Source organism: Gastrolobium bilobum, unplaced genomic scaffold, assembly GCF_033153095.1.
Source record: "Gastrolobium bilobum isolate Gb01-03AN ecotype WA unplaced genomic scaffold, APGP_CSIRO_Gbil_v1 utg11339, whole genome shotgun sequence".
In the NCBI taxonomy this organism is placed as follows: domain Eukaryota; kingdom Viridiplantae; phylum Streptophyta; class Magnoliopsida; order Fabales; family Fabaceae; genus Gastrolobium; species Gastrolobium bilobum.
The window spans coordinates 156547-176233 of record NW_026897528.1 but is presented as its reverse complement, the minus strand read 5'-3'; the positions used below and the strand labels follow the sequence as shown (position 1 = coordinate 176233).

The window sequence follows — 19687 nt, the reverse complement described above, 5'->3', positions numbered from 1 at the left end:
GAAGAACTGAAGATGCATTTACCGTTAGATTTAAATTAAAGTGTCTCTTGAAAAATATGAGTGACGGAGAGATATGAATTTATTTTCTTTTACTTTTTTTTTTTGTTTCAATAGCAAGTTTCAGTTCAATATATTGAAAAATATATTTCAAACAATAAATAACTTCCGTTTATAAGCCTAAGCATGGTATGCCATGTGCCCAATGCGTGTTGCGCATTCAGATGAAGGCGAAGTAATTAAGATTAAGAATAAAAAAGAATAAGAATATTAACTCAAATTTAACATTTTTATAATGTTATAGAAGGTATAACAATGAATGAACAAATGAAAGAATCTCTCATTGCCTAACAGCTAATTAAACGGGGTTGAAAATTTTAGAGTTGGGTTGGGGATGCACGACGTGCGTCTATACGAGCGTAGAACAAGCTGAGGTTTTAGGGTCAAAGAGAGCTGGTAACAAGAATTTCCGTTTATTGACGCCATTCGCATTGTAGCTAGATCCAGTTGTGGGGTCCACCAGGAGGTTCCCAGCGTAACCAGGGTATGCCCCTTTACCGTAGACACCAGTGCAAGCGGATGCAGCTTCGAGTGGTGCCTCTTTGGGTCCTTGGAAGTACCCATTCCCGAATGGGTTTGTTGCAGTCCCAGCCAACAGACTTGCCACGTTGATGACCATTCCGTCAACACCAACGTCGTTGTTTGGTGCAACCAATGGTGCACTCTGGGGACCGTATATGGGTTGGTGGAATGGCCACGCGCATTGACCAGGGCACTGAGTCTCCGAGTTACCCACCCATATGTATGCGAATCTGTACCTCTTCCCATTCACGCGTGCACCCATCGAGGAACCGTGAGTCCCACACCTGCTGGAGCAGAGCCCATCAACGGCTACGTCTGCTGCTGTGAGAACCACGTTGATGGCTTGTTTTTGGGGACCCTTTGATGCGAGCTTCACGATTTGGTCATCGGTGAGGGATTTGCCCATAGAGTAGTTCTCGTCGATGACTTGGGAACCGAGGGAGAGGGCTAGCTTGGGTGACTTGTTGGAGTTGATGAGGTTGTAGTATTTCTCCGTGGCCTTCCACCATGTTGCCACGGTTGGTTGTGATTGTGATGCGGTGGTGATGGGTTTGGGAGAGGAGAGTGATGTGATGAAGTCTGCAATGATGGCTCGCTGGGATGGGTTGAATTTGCCATACCAAATGAGGTTGACAGAGATTTTGCCAGTCAGGAGAGGGCCTTTGTGGTATTTGAATTGCAACTGCTGATCTGACTCAGCGAGTCTCCTACCTGAGCTCAAATGAAGTAGGGAAATTGTGAGAAAAAGGGTCAAGAGAACAGATGAGGATATAAAAGAGGCCATTTGTTTGTATTTTAATTGTATATAGAGAGAGAGCGCAAAGAAGAAAGTGTAAGAAATGAGATGTTGTAACTTGTGAGGTGAGGCGATGGAGAAGAGAGATGTGGTGGATATGTATATATAGTATGAGTGGGAAGGGATTAGGCTGTAGAAAGGAAGGTGAAGGTGAAGGGAAGGAGACAAAATAAAGAGGGAGAGGGCGTAAAGGTGAAGTCAAATTATGAGGGATTGTTTGTGAGTGGAGTGAGGTTAACTGGCAGAGTTGCCAGCTTGATAACGCGTTGCTGTTTTGTTATTCTCATTTTTCCCATAAAGTAATATCCATATTCCATTAGTTTGAGCCGTAAGGTTACAAGTTTCGACCGAATTCATTATTTTAGTATGATAAGTCATAAGTTGTAAGGATGCATACACGGGGACACGGGGCGTGGCCAGCTCAGGGGAATATGGACATGGACAATAACATCACAGGAACGGGACAATAAGACAAATTTGAGACTCGTTTGATTTGTAGAAAGGTATGCCTTTTAGTCCTCAAGGATTATGTGCTGGATCTGCTTGCTAATTTAATAAGTTCCATTTTCTAAACTTCAAAAGTAATTTCACTTCTCCTCGATATTTATTGTTCTATTAATTCCTATTGATGAAAAATCGTATGTTCATTTCATTGTGCTTTTCTTGATTAAAAAATTTCGGTAAATATTATTATTATTATTTTTAACAAAAGTAGTTTTGTTATATTTTAGCGTACTTTGTTCAGTTTTCCTAAAAAAGTTAAAGTATTTGGATCAATTTGAGCAATACCACTCTTACAATTACAACTATTTATTTATTATTGGATTAATTTAAAATCAACCGTCGAAAAAAGTTGTTTTAAATATTTTCAGATTTGTGTATATGTATATGGTGAAAAATTCTTGTGAATATATATTAGAAAATTTTTTAATATATAAGAAAAATAAATTAGCAAATAAATATTTTTATTGTTGGCTAACTCAATTAACGGTAAAAATCTATCCCAATTTTTACTTTTCACTAAAACTCATGCTCCAAGCAAAATTCTTAAAAATTTGTGTGGTTCTCTTTATTTGTCTATATTTTTATTGTTGGCATATATTGTTATAAATTAAGATTCAAAATGCTCCATAAATATTGTAATTAGGATTGTTCATGTATCACGTATTCCAACCAAAACGGATTTATGAAATTTCATCTTTGTTTGAAGAAATGTGACAAAATTCTGCAATCCAGATTTTGAAGTCACGGTCTCGGTCATAAGCTTCGGGTCCCAACCTTTAACTTAGCGTTTTGTACTTGTAAAATTCAGTTTGGTTGTTCGAAAGTTCAGTACAGAATACAAATTAACTTTGAAACAGAAAATAAGAAAGGAGAGGGAGGCGGTTAAAGAAAAAACTACTTATACGCAAGTTCAATTTGGGGGCCGGGGACCCACCCCGAGCCAGGAAGGTGCCAGCTTTCATGAGCCGTTGTTTTCCTTCGTAAATTATTATTGATGTTTAGAAAATGGAAATTGCTAATTTAGCTTACAGATCCAGCACATATTCATTCAGGGCTAAAAGGAAGGAAGCCCTTTAACAAACAATACTCAAGTTTGTTTTCTCGCCCCGTTCCTTTGTAGTTACTGTCCATGTCTATATTCACATTAGCTGGCCATGCCCTGTGTATCCTGACGAGTTGTCTAACTGTGACTATACCTAAATAATGAATTCATTCGGTCGAAACTTGAAAGCTTGCCGCACAAATTCACGGAATTTGATTATTATTAGATGAGAATAACAAAACAGCAACGCGTTATCAGGCTGGCACCTCTTCAAGTTAACCGCACTCCACTTTCGGGAACAGTGAAGATTTGTTCACTGTTCCTGTCTTTTTTTATCTAAATATCATGTCTATAGTTTTTTTTTTTTTTTCACACGGCCACGTGGGCAAGTTTATTGGGCAAAGAGGCGGACTATGATTGGTGATGTGTCAACTTTCTGGTGGTGCACAAATTCGTTACCTGATGTAGCGAATTTATGCAATTAATATTCCTGCATGTTCCCAGTTGTCCAGCCACGTGGCAGACATGCAGTGAAATTCGCTGGGCAGGCAGGCAAACTCTGCGTACCGACTACACTGACACGCATGCAACAAGTTTGTTGGGGTGAGCAACGAACTTGGTGCAATGATACATTTCTCACCCCTATATAACCCCCCCTCCCTATTTCCCCATCCCATCTCCTCTTTCCCCCTCTCTCTCTCTCTCACTCTATCTCTTTAATATTTTCTCTTCCTCTATATTTAAGGTTAGTATTTTTTATAACTTTATGTATTGTATTTAAATGTTGTTAATAAATATGTTTAGCATGAAACCTTAGGCTAGTTGACTTTATAGCTTTATGTATTGTATTTAAAAGTTGTTAATAAATATTATTAGCATGAAACCTTAGGTTAGATGTCACAATTGTGACAATAGGATAGAATTGTTTCTTATGATTTAATATTATTGTTGTTAGTTTTTTATATTTATATTAATGTATTAATTAATAATATTAGGCATTAATAATATTAGGAATTAGTTTATAAAAAACTTATATTAATGTTGTTAAATTAAGTAATTAATAATTTATAATTAGACATTAGTTCATAAAATATTGTTTGTTAATGTTGTTAAATTTAATAATTAATAATTTATCCTTAGGCATTAGTTTATAAAATCTTGTTTGTGAATGTTGTTAAATTTAGTAATTAATAATTTATCCTTAGGCATTAGTTTATAAAATATTGTTTGTTAATGTTGTTAAAATTAATAATTAATAATTTATAATTACGCATTTGTTTATAAAAAAATAATATGAATGTTGTTAAATTTAATAATTACTAAATTATAATTAGGCATTAGTGTATACAGGTTGAAATGCAGTTTAGAAAAATTTTATTTTAATGTTGATAATTGTATTTAATAATTTTTTGATTATGCAATATTTAATAAAATTAAATTAAAAAAAAATTATTAATTTATAGGGTTGCAAAATAGGTTAGATGGGTTTTTTAGATTAATGTTGTTAAATTTTGGTATTTAATATTTTTTTTATTATGCAATTCTTAATAATAGTAATTCAGGAAGCTGACACATCACCAATCATAGTTTGCCTCTTTGTCCAACGAACTTGTCCACGTGGCAATTTGGGGAAAAAGACGGTAAACGTGACATTTAGATAAAAAAGACTGGAACAGTGACAAAATGGTAAATGTTTCCCGCTTTCGTACTAATAATATATGAAGCACCGACACTTCAAAAACCCTGACGTGTCGTGTCCGACACTCTCGGACACTCCGACACTCCCCAACACTCCAACATGCGTTATAGAAATTCAAAAAAAATGTTCAAAGGTTGTGTTACGTTGAGTTTTTAGTTCCAACTATTAGATTCGTTGTATTACGATTACTATTTTATTAAGTTTAATATAAATATTTGGGATATCTTATGTTTCTTTGCAAAATTTATGAATATTATAATATTAGATTTATTTTTTTGTTAAATTATTGAATATTAAATATAATATTCACTACATAAATTAAAAATATTATTTAATATCAAAACTTGTCTTAACGTGTCAAAATCTAATATTTTTTAGAATTAACGTGTAAGAGTGTCGTGTCGTATCGTGTCACGTGTCCCGTGTCGGTATCGGTGCTACATAGCTAATAATGATTCATTGCATTATTTAAAGTTGGAAAATAGGAATCACTTAATTACATTTAATGCCACGTGAATCCCTTTTTATTTTTTTTAATAAAAAAAGTACCACCGAAGACTTTAAGATAAGCTCCACAATTAAAGTTCACCATTACGCCATCTCCCTCTAATTAATTAGGTCTCTTTCCGTTCACCTTCCTTTCTATTTCCCATTCCCCTCCCACCATTCATATCTACTATTAGCGGTGTTAACGGGTTCAATTGGACCGAACTTTGGTATTAAAAAGTTAAGTTTATATTTAAATTTGTCAGTGTGGCCTAACTTGTTATTTATTATAAATATAATTATCAGTTTGTGGCCTGACATATTTACAAAAGAATGATTTAATCTATTAAAAAAATAAGATAACAAAAAATTATCCAAACAAAATATACGATTAATAATACTAATGATTCTACAAAAATTCATAAATTTAATATATATCTAAACAACCTAATATAGAACAGAATCATTCAAAAAATCTGTTTAACTAATAAAATGGGATAAAATTGGTTGTGGAAAGATAGAAGGCTATTATGAGAAGTATAAAAAATATGAAATAAAAATAAAAATTAGTATAATAGGTCAGAGAGGCTTTAAGGCTGAGTTTTTGAATTGGAGTCTAATGTTTTTTTTATTAAATGAACGTTTATACACGTTTAAGCCTGTTTCCAACAACTGATTTTAGATATGTAAACTCAGACTCTCACGAGCTAAGACAAAGACCCCTTAAAAAATCTCTGATTCGTTTAACACCCCTATCTACCACCACATCTCTCTTCTCAATACCTTACAAGTTACAACATCTCATCTTTTACGCAGTTTTCTTTGGTCTCTATATACAAAATACAAATGGCCTCTCTTATATACTCATGTATTATTATCTTCAGCCTTGTTCACCTGCAGTTGCAGTTCCAATACTATAAAGGCCCTTACCTAACTGGCAAAATCTCTGTAAACCTCATCTGGTACGGCTACTTCAACCCATCCCAGCGAGCCATCATCCCAGACATCATCAACTCCATTATAAGCTAACGTAATTAATCCATGGAGTCAATTAATATTGAATGCGCATATTCTTCCTATGCTTCGAATGTTTGGTGGCATTTAAGAGAGTTTTTATTTGAGGCTGGAAGATAGGTGGGGGAGCAGTACCTCGACACATAGTTATTAATACTTGCCCAACATTTTAAGCTAGCTCTGCACAAATTAAGTCCAACCGGATAAGGTAGTAAGCAACATCTTAATTAGAACATGCTAATTAACTTGCTTCTCGCATCTATGCCATAAAGTAAGTAATTAAACAACGAATTGGAAGGTTCCTATTGCATTTTTAGTCTTAACGATCCACCTCACGTTTTCTAAATATTAGTAGGGACTTGCACCGGTAATGTTAGACACACAACATTTAGTCAAAGGTTCCCTATTAGGTTGTCAAGTCAAATGTAGGGGACCAATAATGTTATAGACACCGCAATTGTAGTAAATGGTTCCCAATGTCGAACCTAATAGGTTAAGTGACAAATCGATCAATGATCCACAGTACCTTGGTTTGTGGGTTTTCCTTGTCCGAACAATTTTCAATTGCTGGGATATGTAAATTGAAATTGCTGGGTTTTTTTAGGTTTCGGTTTTAACTTCGCTAGTAGAAATATGAAAATCGAAATTTACATATTCCCACAAACGACTTTAATGAGCTGTTATGGAGTTAGAGTTAGGTCCGTATAGGGATGTAATATCCCGCTGTGTATTCGTTCAAGGTAGCAGTTGTATAGACCATAAATCTCTGAGAGTCACTATAACTAAGTGCTATCTCAAGTATGCCAGGGAGAGGAAGAATGTATAACGACACGATTACTTTACAATTTAGCAAAGTAATATATCAGAAAATTAAGGAAAAAACAAGTATTATGTTGTAAGAAAATTTTTAAGTCATATCATAGAGACAATCAATTGTAAAGGTCACTAATTTTAAAATAAAAGAAAAGTAAAAAAATTAATGAACTCACTTTTACGTGTCTGTGAGAAAATTAATTATGTCATATGAAAGAAAATATTACTCTAAAATTAATGGACGCAAGATGTCTCGTTATGTGGAGAAGGTAATATATATGGATGGGAGAAATATTTCCCAATATTATAAGAGAAAAAGAGTGAGCTTTTAAGTATGAGGAATTGCTCCTCCACGTACGTTAGGTAAGCTGTCAGAGAGTCAGTGAAGAATTCTTTATAGTGAAATTCACATGCTCACTATATGGAGCCGTAGGGGAGTGACCCACCTTTACTGAGTGACCCAGATATGTTGCGCTAGGAATCAAGTAGTTAAAGTGGTACAATAATGATGTCTACGAATTCAATTTCATATTTCATTTTAAAAAAGGCTCACAAAAATTATGGGTGGACATTGAAAAGATTTGTCCCTCGCTTCATTAGGGGACATATTGCTGTCCCACAGGACACAATATCGAAAAACTAAAAATACCTTCGATCACCACTAAATATTTCTATCCACTCTCATCTCACATGTCGATCATGATATAATTTTACAACTCTGTAGTTTTATGTTGTTGTTCCGATCTAATTGAATGAATGGTATCAAGCAGCGTAATTTAAAACATCAAATCTTTAAATTTGCGCGAATATGCAAAAGCATTTGAACTTGTTAGTTTGAATTTGCAAACCCTTTAAATCCAGCGTGATTGAAGGATAAAAGGACCTTGGTAAGAACACATTGCTAATATTCTACGACCAAATAAATAAAATCATATTTAGAGACGAGAGGAGACCTGGTTATTAGAACGAAATTCATCTATGTCCAATCAAGATGCTGATCTTGCTTCTTATTAGAACGTTCGAATATTTAAAATCAAAGAGAATAAAGAAAATAAGCAACAACCCAACATCGTCAGCGAACACAGACACAATGTATATGAGAAAGATAGGCTCTCTTTGATAACTGATTTTAAAAATATTTTTTTGATTTTCAGAATAAAAAACAAAAAAACTTGTTTGGTAAGAAATGTTTTGTAAAAATAAAAACAAAAATAAAAACTGCAACTATTTTTTTATTTTTAAAATCAAATTTAAAAACATGTATGGGTTGTATTTGATTTTAACTTTCAAAATAAGAAAAAATATAAAAAACACTTGTTTTATAACTACTCTACAAAATAATTTTAACAACGAAAAAACCAGAAGTCAGTCAAATAGGCAGATAGTCTAGCCTATGCCTGTGATGTGATCATTGCAAATGCTTTCATGCTAGGGTTTTTTGTTTTTATTGAACTAGAGGATGCCTATTTATATTGGTTGATCTTGGCCCAACCCAAGCCCAAGTTCTGATAAGTTAGCTGACATATAGGCCCATTTATATTAGAGTTTTTTTGGTGTGGTAAAGTTATATCAGAGCTTTATGTTAAAAGTTATATTTAATCGTGTTGTTTGTTATATTTCATGATTTTTAATAATAATTTTTAATTATATTTTTAAAATACCGTTATCGTAAATTTTATTTTTGAGTACTATAAAAATTTCATGAAATTTATTAAAATATTTACTCTATTTTTTAATGAAATTTCTAAAAATAATTCAAAAATTTATTTAGTTCACAAGGTATATTTTTAGAGAAATATTTATGTTGCACAGGTGTTAATATAACAAATTAGTACTATATGGAAAGAGAATTGAATTTTTTTTGGTGGATGAAAAGATAATTGAATTTGTTAAAAACTGCTATATAAAAGTTCTAAATGTTTGCAAATTTTTTTTTTCTAAATTTAGCTAAGGTCGGCACAGTTAAGGATTTGATCCATCCTCAAAGGTTTGAATTTAAATTTGAAAGTTATTACTAATTTACTATCGTATTACAAACAATCTCATATATATATATATATGAGAAGAATATTTCTTCGATAATTTGAGATAAGTTTATTTCCGGCCATCCCAAAATTACGTCATTTTGTTTATTTATTTTTTTATATTAATTAATTCACTTTTGAACGGTTATAATTCTCTTTTTCTCTCTCTTCCTTTAACAATTTATCTTTGTACAATTATGATTTAGTAGCCGGAGATAAAATTATCTTAAGCAGCTTGAGAAACGATAAGTCATATATATATATATATATATATGAGACAGGATCCTTTGACACCGGTGTCAAAAAAAAAGTTTGACACCTCATCTGAGAGCCGTTAGATTAAAAAAAATCAACGATTCTGATTTGTAAGCATGTGACACCAGTGATTTTTTTTAATCTAACGGCTCTCAGATGAGGTGTCAAACTTTTTCTTTGACACCGGTGTCAAAGGATCCTCCCTCTATATATATATATATATATATATATATATATATATATATAAAACCGTTCATTAATGTGGTATTATATAATTTAATTTTTCAATTTTTGATTTATTACAAACTATTAAAAACCAATAGTAATATTTTTTTTCAAAAAAAAATTGGATTTAATATTTTAATACAAAATTGAAATTTTTAATATTTTGTATCTCCACACGTGTATTTAATCTACTATGAGTTTAAGTACACGTGTAAGTAAGTATTAAGGGACTGGGCTATAAAAAAAAAAAAAAAAAAAAGTATTAAGGGACTCGTGTCAGTGGTGTGGTTGAAATACAGGTTTGTTTGGAATAGGTAGGTTGGTAGGAAAAGATGGAAGAAAAGTGAAAGCAGCACACAAGAAAGGAAAAGGAGTGGAAGGGGGTTGGTGGATGACTTGGACAGCGAGTAGAAATCTTCCGCTTCAAAATAAAAGGGTATATTGGTCAATTTACTGCAAGCCGAAGACCACTCGTGCACCTTGATGCATGCACGTGTATTAACTGGGAACTGCAAAGTGTACAGTCAAGTTCCTTTCCATGTGGAATTTGAATTTTTTCGGTAGCTCCAGGTCTGGCTTTTTGACCCTTTTGTCCCTAATTAAATAATTAATAATCAATTTGTCCCTCCCCCAGAACTATCCACCATCCTGCCCCCATTTATTCAATTAAGTTGCACTTTTAATCGACTAAATTGACTAAACTCAGAAATTATGAAACACGAATTTTAGTCGACTAAAAAGTCACCTTAATCGACTAAATTGTTTGTACTTTTAGTCGACTAAGCACATTATTTAGTCGACTAAAGTACCATGTCGAATGGAAGTGCACCCTTGTGTTTGACCTTATACATCATCCAACAGATATAGTGCCTCCAGTTCACCGAAGTACCATGTCGGATAGCCCACATGATGGGAATGTCATGCTCCAACACCCTGGAATGATTGAACGCTCGCGGAAACAAAATGTGAGTGATGACATAGTGTAGTATGCGAGACTCCACAGTAAGCAACCCCACCGTATAGGCAATGTGTTGCCCACAGACTCTCCTCTGCTCCTGCACGACATCACCGCGTGTATATCCTGGAAGTATGGTCCCGCTGTCTGCGTCATATTCCACAGTCTGCGCAGAATCAAAGTCATACCCCAGTGACTCCAACCATACCGGAGCCGTCATGATGATGTCCACCCCGCAGACCCTAGACCTCAGCTCACCTGATGGTAGCTGAGATTATGGTAGAAGACCCGTACATGCAGCTCAGAATATGAACACGACAGTTCAACCAAGGTCCTAAGATGTGATTCCTCCAACCACCTCACAATGTTAAAACCTTCTTGTTCAAAAAAGGCTGTATCAAGTGATTTGGCCCCACAAATCGGTCGGTTAACAAAGTCACGGATAAAAGATTCATGAACCACCGGGTCATTCTCGAACAAGTATCCGAATGGGAGGTCGACAGCAGCGGGGTCTTCCTCTTGTGGCCTTGACGAAGACGGACGTCTTGTCGTAGCTTCTGTCGTCTCTCATTTCCAGTGCTAGACGATCTTCTACGGCCAGCCATGGGAACAACTGTACCTACAATGCAAGTGGAAACAAAAATCAATGAACAATAACAATATCAAAAAATTTAAAATTCAATATAAAAAACAAAACCTAATCCTAAAATAAAACAGAAATCAGAAACCCTAACCCTAAAACAGCAACAGAAACCCTAACCCTAACCCTAACCCTAAAACAGAACACAAAAACCCATTCCTAACCCTAAACACTACAACCCAAACAAAACAGCAACATAAACCCTAACCCTAACCCTAACCCTAACCCTAACATAACCTTAACCCTAAGCCTAAGGCACCACATCAACCCTAACCCTCACCCTCACAACAAACTTAGCACCCTACCCCTAACCTAAATCCACAAAACCGCAAACAGAAATCAAATGCATGGAGAAAACCAAAAAAAAAACTAAACTTAAAACCAAATGCAAGTCAGAATACGTTACCTAAATGTCGATTTCGCAAGTGTGAACCAAGGAAGCTTCAATCGCACCTTCAAGGGTTGAGATTCAGACTTGGTTGGAGAGAGGGGACGGAATGCAACGATTTAGTCGATTAGGGTTTCAAAATAACCCCCTTTGCGAAATGGGTTTTTTTTAAAAAAAACCTGATCTGCGATCTTTAGTCGACTAAATAATGCTCTTAGTCGACTAAAAGTGCAAACAATTTAGTCGATTAAGGTGAGTTTTTAGTCGACTAAAATTCGCGTTTCATAATTTCTGAGTTTAGCCCATTTAGTCGATTAAAAGTGCAACTTAATCGACTAAATGGGGGCAGGATGGTGGATAGTTATGGGAGATGGGCAAATTGGTTATTAATTATTTAATTAGGGGCAAAAGGGTCAAAAAGCCCTCCAGGTCTTGCTGTAATTTGCGTGGTGGCTGCATAGAAAAAGTTATAAATTACAAAGTTGATCCCTCCAAAATACTTAAATCATGTGTGTCTATTTACTGAAAAGTACTTGTTAGCCCCCTTATATGTTAAAAAGTTTTTTAAAAATTTTACTGGACATATTTTTTTTTTTTTTATAAAAGACCATAGACGGTCATATTGGTTTTCTAAATAATTTTTTTGAAAAAAATACTAATAATAAGTTAAATTAAAAAAGATGGTCCTGAACTATGTTGCACCGACACTGATACGGGATACGGGATATGACACGACACGACACGACACTTCGACACGTTAATTCAAAAAAATGTTAAATTTCGACACGTTAGGACACGTTTTGATATTATATAATATTTTTAATTTATGTAGTGTATATTATATATGTATTCAATAATTTAACAAAAAAATAAAGCTAAACTTATAATACCCATCAATTTTGCAAAGAAACATAATATATCTCAAATGTTTATATTAAACTCAATAAAATCATAATCGTAATCTAACGAATCTAATAGTTGGAACTCAAAATGCAACGCAATGTAACCTTTGAACCTTTTTGAGTCTTTGCAATGAGTATTGGAGTGTCGGGAAGTGTCGGAGTGTCGGTGAGTGTCGAAAAGTGTCGGACACGACACGTCAGAATTTTTGAAGTGTCGGTGCTTTATAGGTCTTGAACACTAATTTATAATTAAACTTGCAATATAGCAAAAGTATGAACAATCGATTTAGCGGGAAAAAAAACTTAAAATACTCAAACTTGCTAAAAAAATCAAAAAAGAACTAAAACTTATTGAAATTGAAAATTAAATTTGAAAATACTTATATGAAATATTTACTCTTTACTAAGTTTGATTCGACATCATAAATACTATTAAAGTATGCGAAATAATGAAATATCATATGAAATATCATATATAAGGATGTTAAGATGAGTTGAATTAGATGAACCAATCAAAATAACCTTATAAAACATATAGATTAGGCTGAAGAAATTTAAATCTAAATAATTTTTGGCTTGAATACTACATGATAATTTGCATCTTACCTTAGTCAAGGAACTGTAACCGTCCTATAGCTGACAAAACCAATGTTATTAAATACAAAACCAATGTTATTAAATGTGGACCAAGTCATCGAGTATTAGATCAGTGAATTATTGGTTCAACTAATAGATCACTAACTAAACCATATAACCTAGATAGATGTATATAATTTATATTCGATACTCAAAATATCTTCATAGTAACTTTTATGTTGTATAGCAAAATTCATAATTATGTTTATCCAAAATTATGTCTGACAACAAATGTAAGGATTGGTTTGCGAAATAAGGCCTCAACATGAAAAAGGATATTACCAACTTCAACCAGCCTCCTCCTCATATGACCAGTTTATTGGATGAGAATTTATTTATTTTTCATAACTGTGTAACTCTTGCATCTTTGTAATTTATTTCTCCAGACTTAAGCCCTTCCCTAATTATGGAAAAAAAGAATTATCTATATGGTCATTATTAAAAAGTAAATTAATATCACTTTTCAAATTTCAAATTAGCTCTCCCCTTTATCTTCTATGCTTTCAATTTTTTTTTTTTTTTTTGTATAACATGCTTTCAATTTTCAATCCAACTTACATGAGTTTTTAATTTAAATTTCATCTTTTTTAACTTTAAATGTTTGATTTTTTTTTTTGGTGTGCATGAGTGTGATTTGTATGAATATTTGAGAATTGAAAATAGTGCACTGCAACTTAGAGATTTTGCATTTTATTAAATATGCATGACCTAATAGAGGAAAAACTGATTGGGTCATCGATTTTGACAAAAACTGACCGGGTCATTGATTTTAACAAAAATCAGCCAAGTCAAATTGATATATTCTCACCAAGTCTGTTGCATGATCGTTCCATTGATTAACTCGAACTCATTAAGTCACAGGTTCATTGGTTTTCAGGTTAACCTATCCAGATCGAGCTGAGGTATTAACACTGGACGAAACTGTACATCCAACCACGCTGTGCGTCCCACAGTCACCACCAAATTACAACTTCAATTATTAAATTGTTAAATGTCAATAATTTACTAAATTAAATACAGTTAACTTACCTTAACTATACTAACTATTTGCAATATTGTTATAGTTTAAAATGTAAAAAATTTAAGTCTATCAAATTTAGAATATTATTATTAAAATTAAGAAATTGATCAAAAACTAAATTTTTAATATAATTTATAAAACCTTCTATTTTCCCCTTGTTCAAGAACATAAATGGTAGAGATGGAATTACTTGATTCTTCTTCGAGTGTGTTTTCAAGGCATGTATATTTGAAACTTCTCACTCATTTCCCAAATAAGAAGAGGCTTCATTTTGTGCCTGTGTGAAGTCATTGACGGTTTTTTTTTTTTTTTTTTCTGTAAATTATAGTAGCAATGACCTAGCTAGTGGGAGACACGAAGCACTAGCTTTTGGGTTCTCAATTAAGTCCGTATGCTGTGAATGACAGTCACTTGGCAAACCTTTGCTTTATATTATTTACTAAGAGAGAGTTCAGTGGTGTGTGCATAAAATCCAGTGACACGCATCCTTTCCTTTGCAACAAAAACTTTAAGCACGAGTTCGATTTAAATTTGCTGTCCTTTTTTAATTTTAATTTTAATTGAAATATTTTAATTCAATAAAAGAATTCTCTCATTTTTTTAATACAGAATCACTTTCTTCAAAATGGATTTTTTTTTTAATTATCAGATTCTTTTTTATTGAGGTATCATTATTTAATTAATAAACAAAACATATGAGCCTTCACCTAATCACCAGCCATGCTTAATTTCGCTGGTAGTTTTACAACAGGGATCCCACCTCTTGAAGAGTTTTCGCATAATGCGAAGGAGGAATTTAGTATTTCGTCTGAAGGAGTAAAATGAAATAGATAAGAGATAAGGGATTTGAAAATAAAAAAAAATAAAAACTGTATCATGTTACAGAAAATTTGTTATGTCATACTATAGACATAACCAATGTAAACCTTGTGTCTATATCATGACACAACCAATATGTGTCTTGTGTCTATAGTATGACATAATCAATTTTCTATAACATGATATAACTATTTTTTTTTTTAAAAGTGGTTCAATAGATAAAGTACTTGTTGTTAGCAGGACAAGTCAACGGAAACCAAATTAACAAAATGGTAGTAAATCGCAACCTATCTACACACCAAACTCCCACAACAACCTAAAGCAAAAAGACTGCAAGATTTTGGGATTTGTCAAAAGGGACAAGGCTTGCCTTGTGATTTATCGGCTCGGCCAAGCCGGTCTTTGTTGTAGACATTTTTCATGACGAAGTCAAATCCATCATGTTATTCTGTATTGTGTTTTCATTTTTCAATGTAGTTACATTTTTGGGAGATGTAATATATGACAAATTATTTATGGGAGATGTCTTACCTCATGCTATAGAAATAAATATTGTAGATCTTATCATTTTCTAAAAAATCAAAAAAAGAAAAGAAATGGTACATCTTTTCATGTCTCACTTGCATAAGATATTATTATTTTTTTTTTTATAACTTGGAGGTATCCCCATTCAACCTCTTCCGGTCACCTTACTCTCGGGATACGGCCCTGTAGGTTAGCCTCTTATTGGAACAACGGGTGCATTGAGCTTCACTACCGGAGTAAGGATGAGACTAATCCTCCATTCGAGAAGAGAGACACATCCTCTGACCCTCAAAGATTTTTCAAGAATTTGCTTGAGACAGAGTTTGAACCCTGACTCAAGCAAACCCTTGGAAGCTCACTTGTCAATATAAGATAATTTAAACCCATTATTTATAGCTCATTTTGCTAACTTTTTGTACTTAGCATCGGGATTTTGGATGGATGGCTTTGGTGGGCTTTATCTAAAAAGAATTAGGAAAAAAGAAGGAAATTTAACAAGAAAATAGGGATATAAATGAAAGAGAATTTTTTTTTTTTTGAAAAAAAAGCACCCAAAAAATCATGCACAGGGTGCATATTAAAAAAGTCTCTATTTCCAATGTTGTTAATTGTTTTTTGTGAAATTATTTCCATTCTGTTTAATCACTAATAGTCTAATTTCTATTTACAAAAAAAGAAAAGAAATAATCTAATTAGATTATTTCTATGTTTGCTTGGATACGATAAGTAATTCACTTAAAAAGTTGTTCGTGTGAATATTACAACATTGGCATTCATGTGAGGCAGTTTTGACATCTGAGTGATTTAAGATTTTTCTAAAATTACTACTTTTATAAGTTTGGGACGAATTTATGAAAAGTTTTAATTTTTAAGGAAGGAGTTGAAGAGTAACTAGTTTTGGTTATGCTTATCTTGATGGTAACATCTCAAGTGAGTCATGCATAATGGTTTGGATTTGAGTATGGAAAAACAAGGAGTGGCAAATTAATTTCAAGCATACGTGATACGTGACAGCAACAGCATTGTAGATTGATTTGCAGCAAATGCGGTGGAGAAAAGCCATTAAATCTGATTCGAGCATCGATTAAGTCTGGTATTGAGTCACTGGTCAGATTGATTGACTCGGATATATAAAACTTATATATAAATATGAAGATATAAATTTAATTATATTTTTCATATTTAAAATGAGTTAAACAATATTTACTAAATAAGCTCAAAAATTATTCAATCACACTTTTATAAGTTTACGAAGCAAAATAAATGAAAATGCACATTATTACTATGTAAATTTAAACTCAGAATCTCTATACGCATATCTCTAATGACATTGAATTCATATTTTTCAAATTTATCTACATTTAAATGACATATATCACATTTTCTTAATTTATTGTTCCGTAAATTGTTTCAGTATTGAAAGCTGAAATTTGAGATCATTATAGAAGAATATACTAGCAAATAAACTGATAATTTTTTTTTAAATGAATTCTACATTTTTTTTTGACAAAATAAAACAATTTTGGTCTTCTGATTTTCTGGTTTTTTTATGTAAAAATACATGACCCAATCGGGTCATCGATTTTGATCGAGTTTGATCGGTTTTGTTCGGATTTGACCAAATTTGACTGGATCACATGCATAACCAATCTAATACTTGATTCGAACTAATTTGATGACCAGTTTATCAGATCGAGCCGAATTTCACAACTGTGAGAAAAAGGAAGGAATGCAGGTGTATAACTCGATGCCTCGTGTGATGTGATGCAGTTATATAAGGCTGATATAATAAAACCGGTGCTAGTGAAGAGGCTCTATTGTGATTCTTTTGTTTGCTTTGGGGCACCGGTCCTCCTTTTTTATGAAACATAAAAATAAAAAATTAGTGACACTTACAAAGTAAACAAGAAATATTAGATCTAGGAAGAGAAATAAAAAATATAATTTATACCTTAAATTAAAATAAAAAATAAATAAATTCTATTTAAGCCTTCCATTAATGGAAAATGTAATGTTTATCATCATTTTAGCTTTATCATTCCTATTACCTGATTGGTTATTGTTGAATCAATTTGAGATTAACAGTTGAAAGAAAGAAAAAAATAACTATGATATCAAAATATTGATCCAACAATAATTAAACAAATGCTAAGAGTGGTAAATTTAAAATGATAATAAGAATAACTCCCCTTCGTTAATATGTTTACATTTGCTTTAAACTTTTTAAATATAATTTTTTGTAATTTAATATTTTGTCTAAACTAAATCTCAATTCATATAAGAATGATTAAAATGTCGTAAGTTCTCAGACAAATTAATAAAAATTTATATGCATATAACAAAGCTCTCTTGAATCCTTGATAGGTTTTCAACGGTCTAACTCTCGCCCTTAGAGGTGGCAATACGGGTCAACCCGACACGACACGACCCGTACACTATTTGACACGACCTGTTTTGTAAACGGGTCACAAAACACAAATCCTGACACGACCCGTTGCGGGTCACGGGTCGACACGACACGACCCGCAAAATTTAAAATTTAAAAAAAAGTGGGATTTTTTGAAAAATAAATAAATTAAAAACAATAAAAAAAAAAGATTAGCTTATGTTTTTTGAGATTTTTAGTTCCTTCTTTTCTTTTCTATACTAAACAATGACTATATATATCAATATATAAATGAATAAAAATAATAATATAATAAAATATTTAATAAAAAAATAAAAAAATGACACTGTGCGGGTTGACACGCGAACCCGCGGGTTGACACGTGACCCGACACGAAAAAAACCGGGTCACATTTACACAACCCTGACACGATACGCCCTGACCCGCGGGTTGACACGACACGTGATTTGGCGGGTCAGGTCACGAGTCAAACCGCGGGTCAATACCTGTATTGCCACCCCTATCGCCCTTGCTGGTCTTGCCCCTCCTTAGTCCTGGCGGCTGATGCAATGGGCATTGCTTTTGTAAAGACGCAGTTCAATTTCTGTTTTTCATTTTTGCTTAATTTTATCATTGTACCCAAAAAAAAAAAAAAAGTCTACTTCAATTTAATATTTGTTATCAATGATATTTTAAATAGTTTACAATTTAAGATATTATTCCCATTTTAAGATAAATGCACAGATGATTGACATAATTTAAAGGAACATGATATTATTTCTATTTTTTTCATGCTTATTCTAATTTTTTTTCAATACTATTAAATCAGAATTTTAAGAGAAAAAAGTGAAAGTTAGTTGAGATTTTAATATAATATTATTAAGATTAATAGGTAAAGTGTGTATATTTTTTGTTGTTTACCGAAAAAAAAGTTTATATAAAAAAAGAAGACACAATATTTTATATATCCCTAATTTAAAATTTGTTTTTACCTGAAGAATAGAGATGTGTTTGATTCATAAATATGTTCAGCCTTAAATAGAGTAACCTATATAAAATGATGTATAAATTATGAGTTTTACAAGAGTTATGTTGTAGGAAAAGTGATTCTGTAATGTTATAGAGATTCGTTTTGCGTGCCATAATCTTCTCTTTTTTTTTTCTTCAAAAAGTGTGGGCTCACGAAATGTTGTGTGTGTAGAAAAGTTTATTGTATCATGTTAAATGACAAATACAAATACCATTAACTATACAAATCATTCTGCCAACTAATACATTTAAATTTAAATCAAAACTGAAATACATTTAGATCTAAACAGATACATTCAAATAAAAGCAGCTTTAATTGTTTACCACAAAAAAAAACAGCTTTAATTATTTTTTTTAAAAAAAGAAAACTTACAAGTAATTTTTATAGTATAATAGGGACATTAAAATTTGTGATTGTAGTTGCATATAAAAACACTAATTCACTCAAGTGACAAAAAAAATGTTATTATTCAGCTGGGCCATTAAATCTACGGCGCGCCGTCTACGGATCTGCGACTAAAAAGTGACGATTAGTTAGGTGAAGAACGGCAAAATAATGGGTTTAATATGTTATATAAGATAATTTTATTTCTTAAATATTTATAAATAAATAATTTATTATTTGTCATTTTAAATAACATAAGTTAGGCCATTTTAAAAAAAAGACAGACACAAAAAAATATATTTTTATTTAAAATTTAAATTAAAAAAAAACCACATACTTAATCTTCCATAATTTTCATTCTTTGTGTCTATCTCTCTCTTAAAATAAAAATTTTATATCATTTAAAAAACACTTTTCCCATGAAATTCACTTCTTCTTTTTTCTTCTTATCTTTAAATGATTTTATATACTTCTATTCTATGTACTTGGAGGAGAGATAAACAATCAATTTGACTGCACTGCCAAATAACACATGACATTCCCCATAATACCCCTGAGAGAAAC

At 32.4% G+C, this 19687-nt stretch overlaps 1 protein-coding gene across 1 annotated transcript; it reads right to left on the bottom strand.

The window, feature by feature from the left end:
* Positions 1-406: 406 nt before the first annotated feature.
* Positions 407-1363, bottom strand: LOC133307710 (protein PHOSPHATE-INDUCED 1-like). The gene has a single exon (XM_061508263.1). The coding sequence runs from the start codon at positions 1361-1363 to the stop codon at positions 407-409; it is 957 nt and encodes a 318-aa protein (XP_061364247.1).
* Between the last annotated feature and the right edge of the window lie 18324 nt (positions 1364-19687).

Bases quoted from the DNA above. Each gene is read 5' to 3' on its own strand.
- LOC133307710 (XM_061508263.1), bottom strand. From the start codon at position 1,363: ATGGCCTCTTTTATATCCTCATCTGTTCTCTTGACCCTTTTTCTCACA.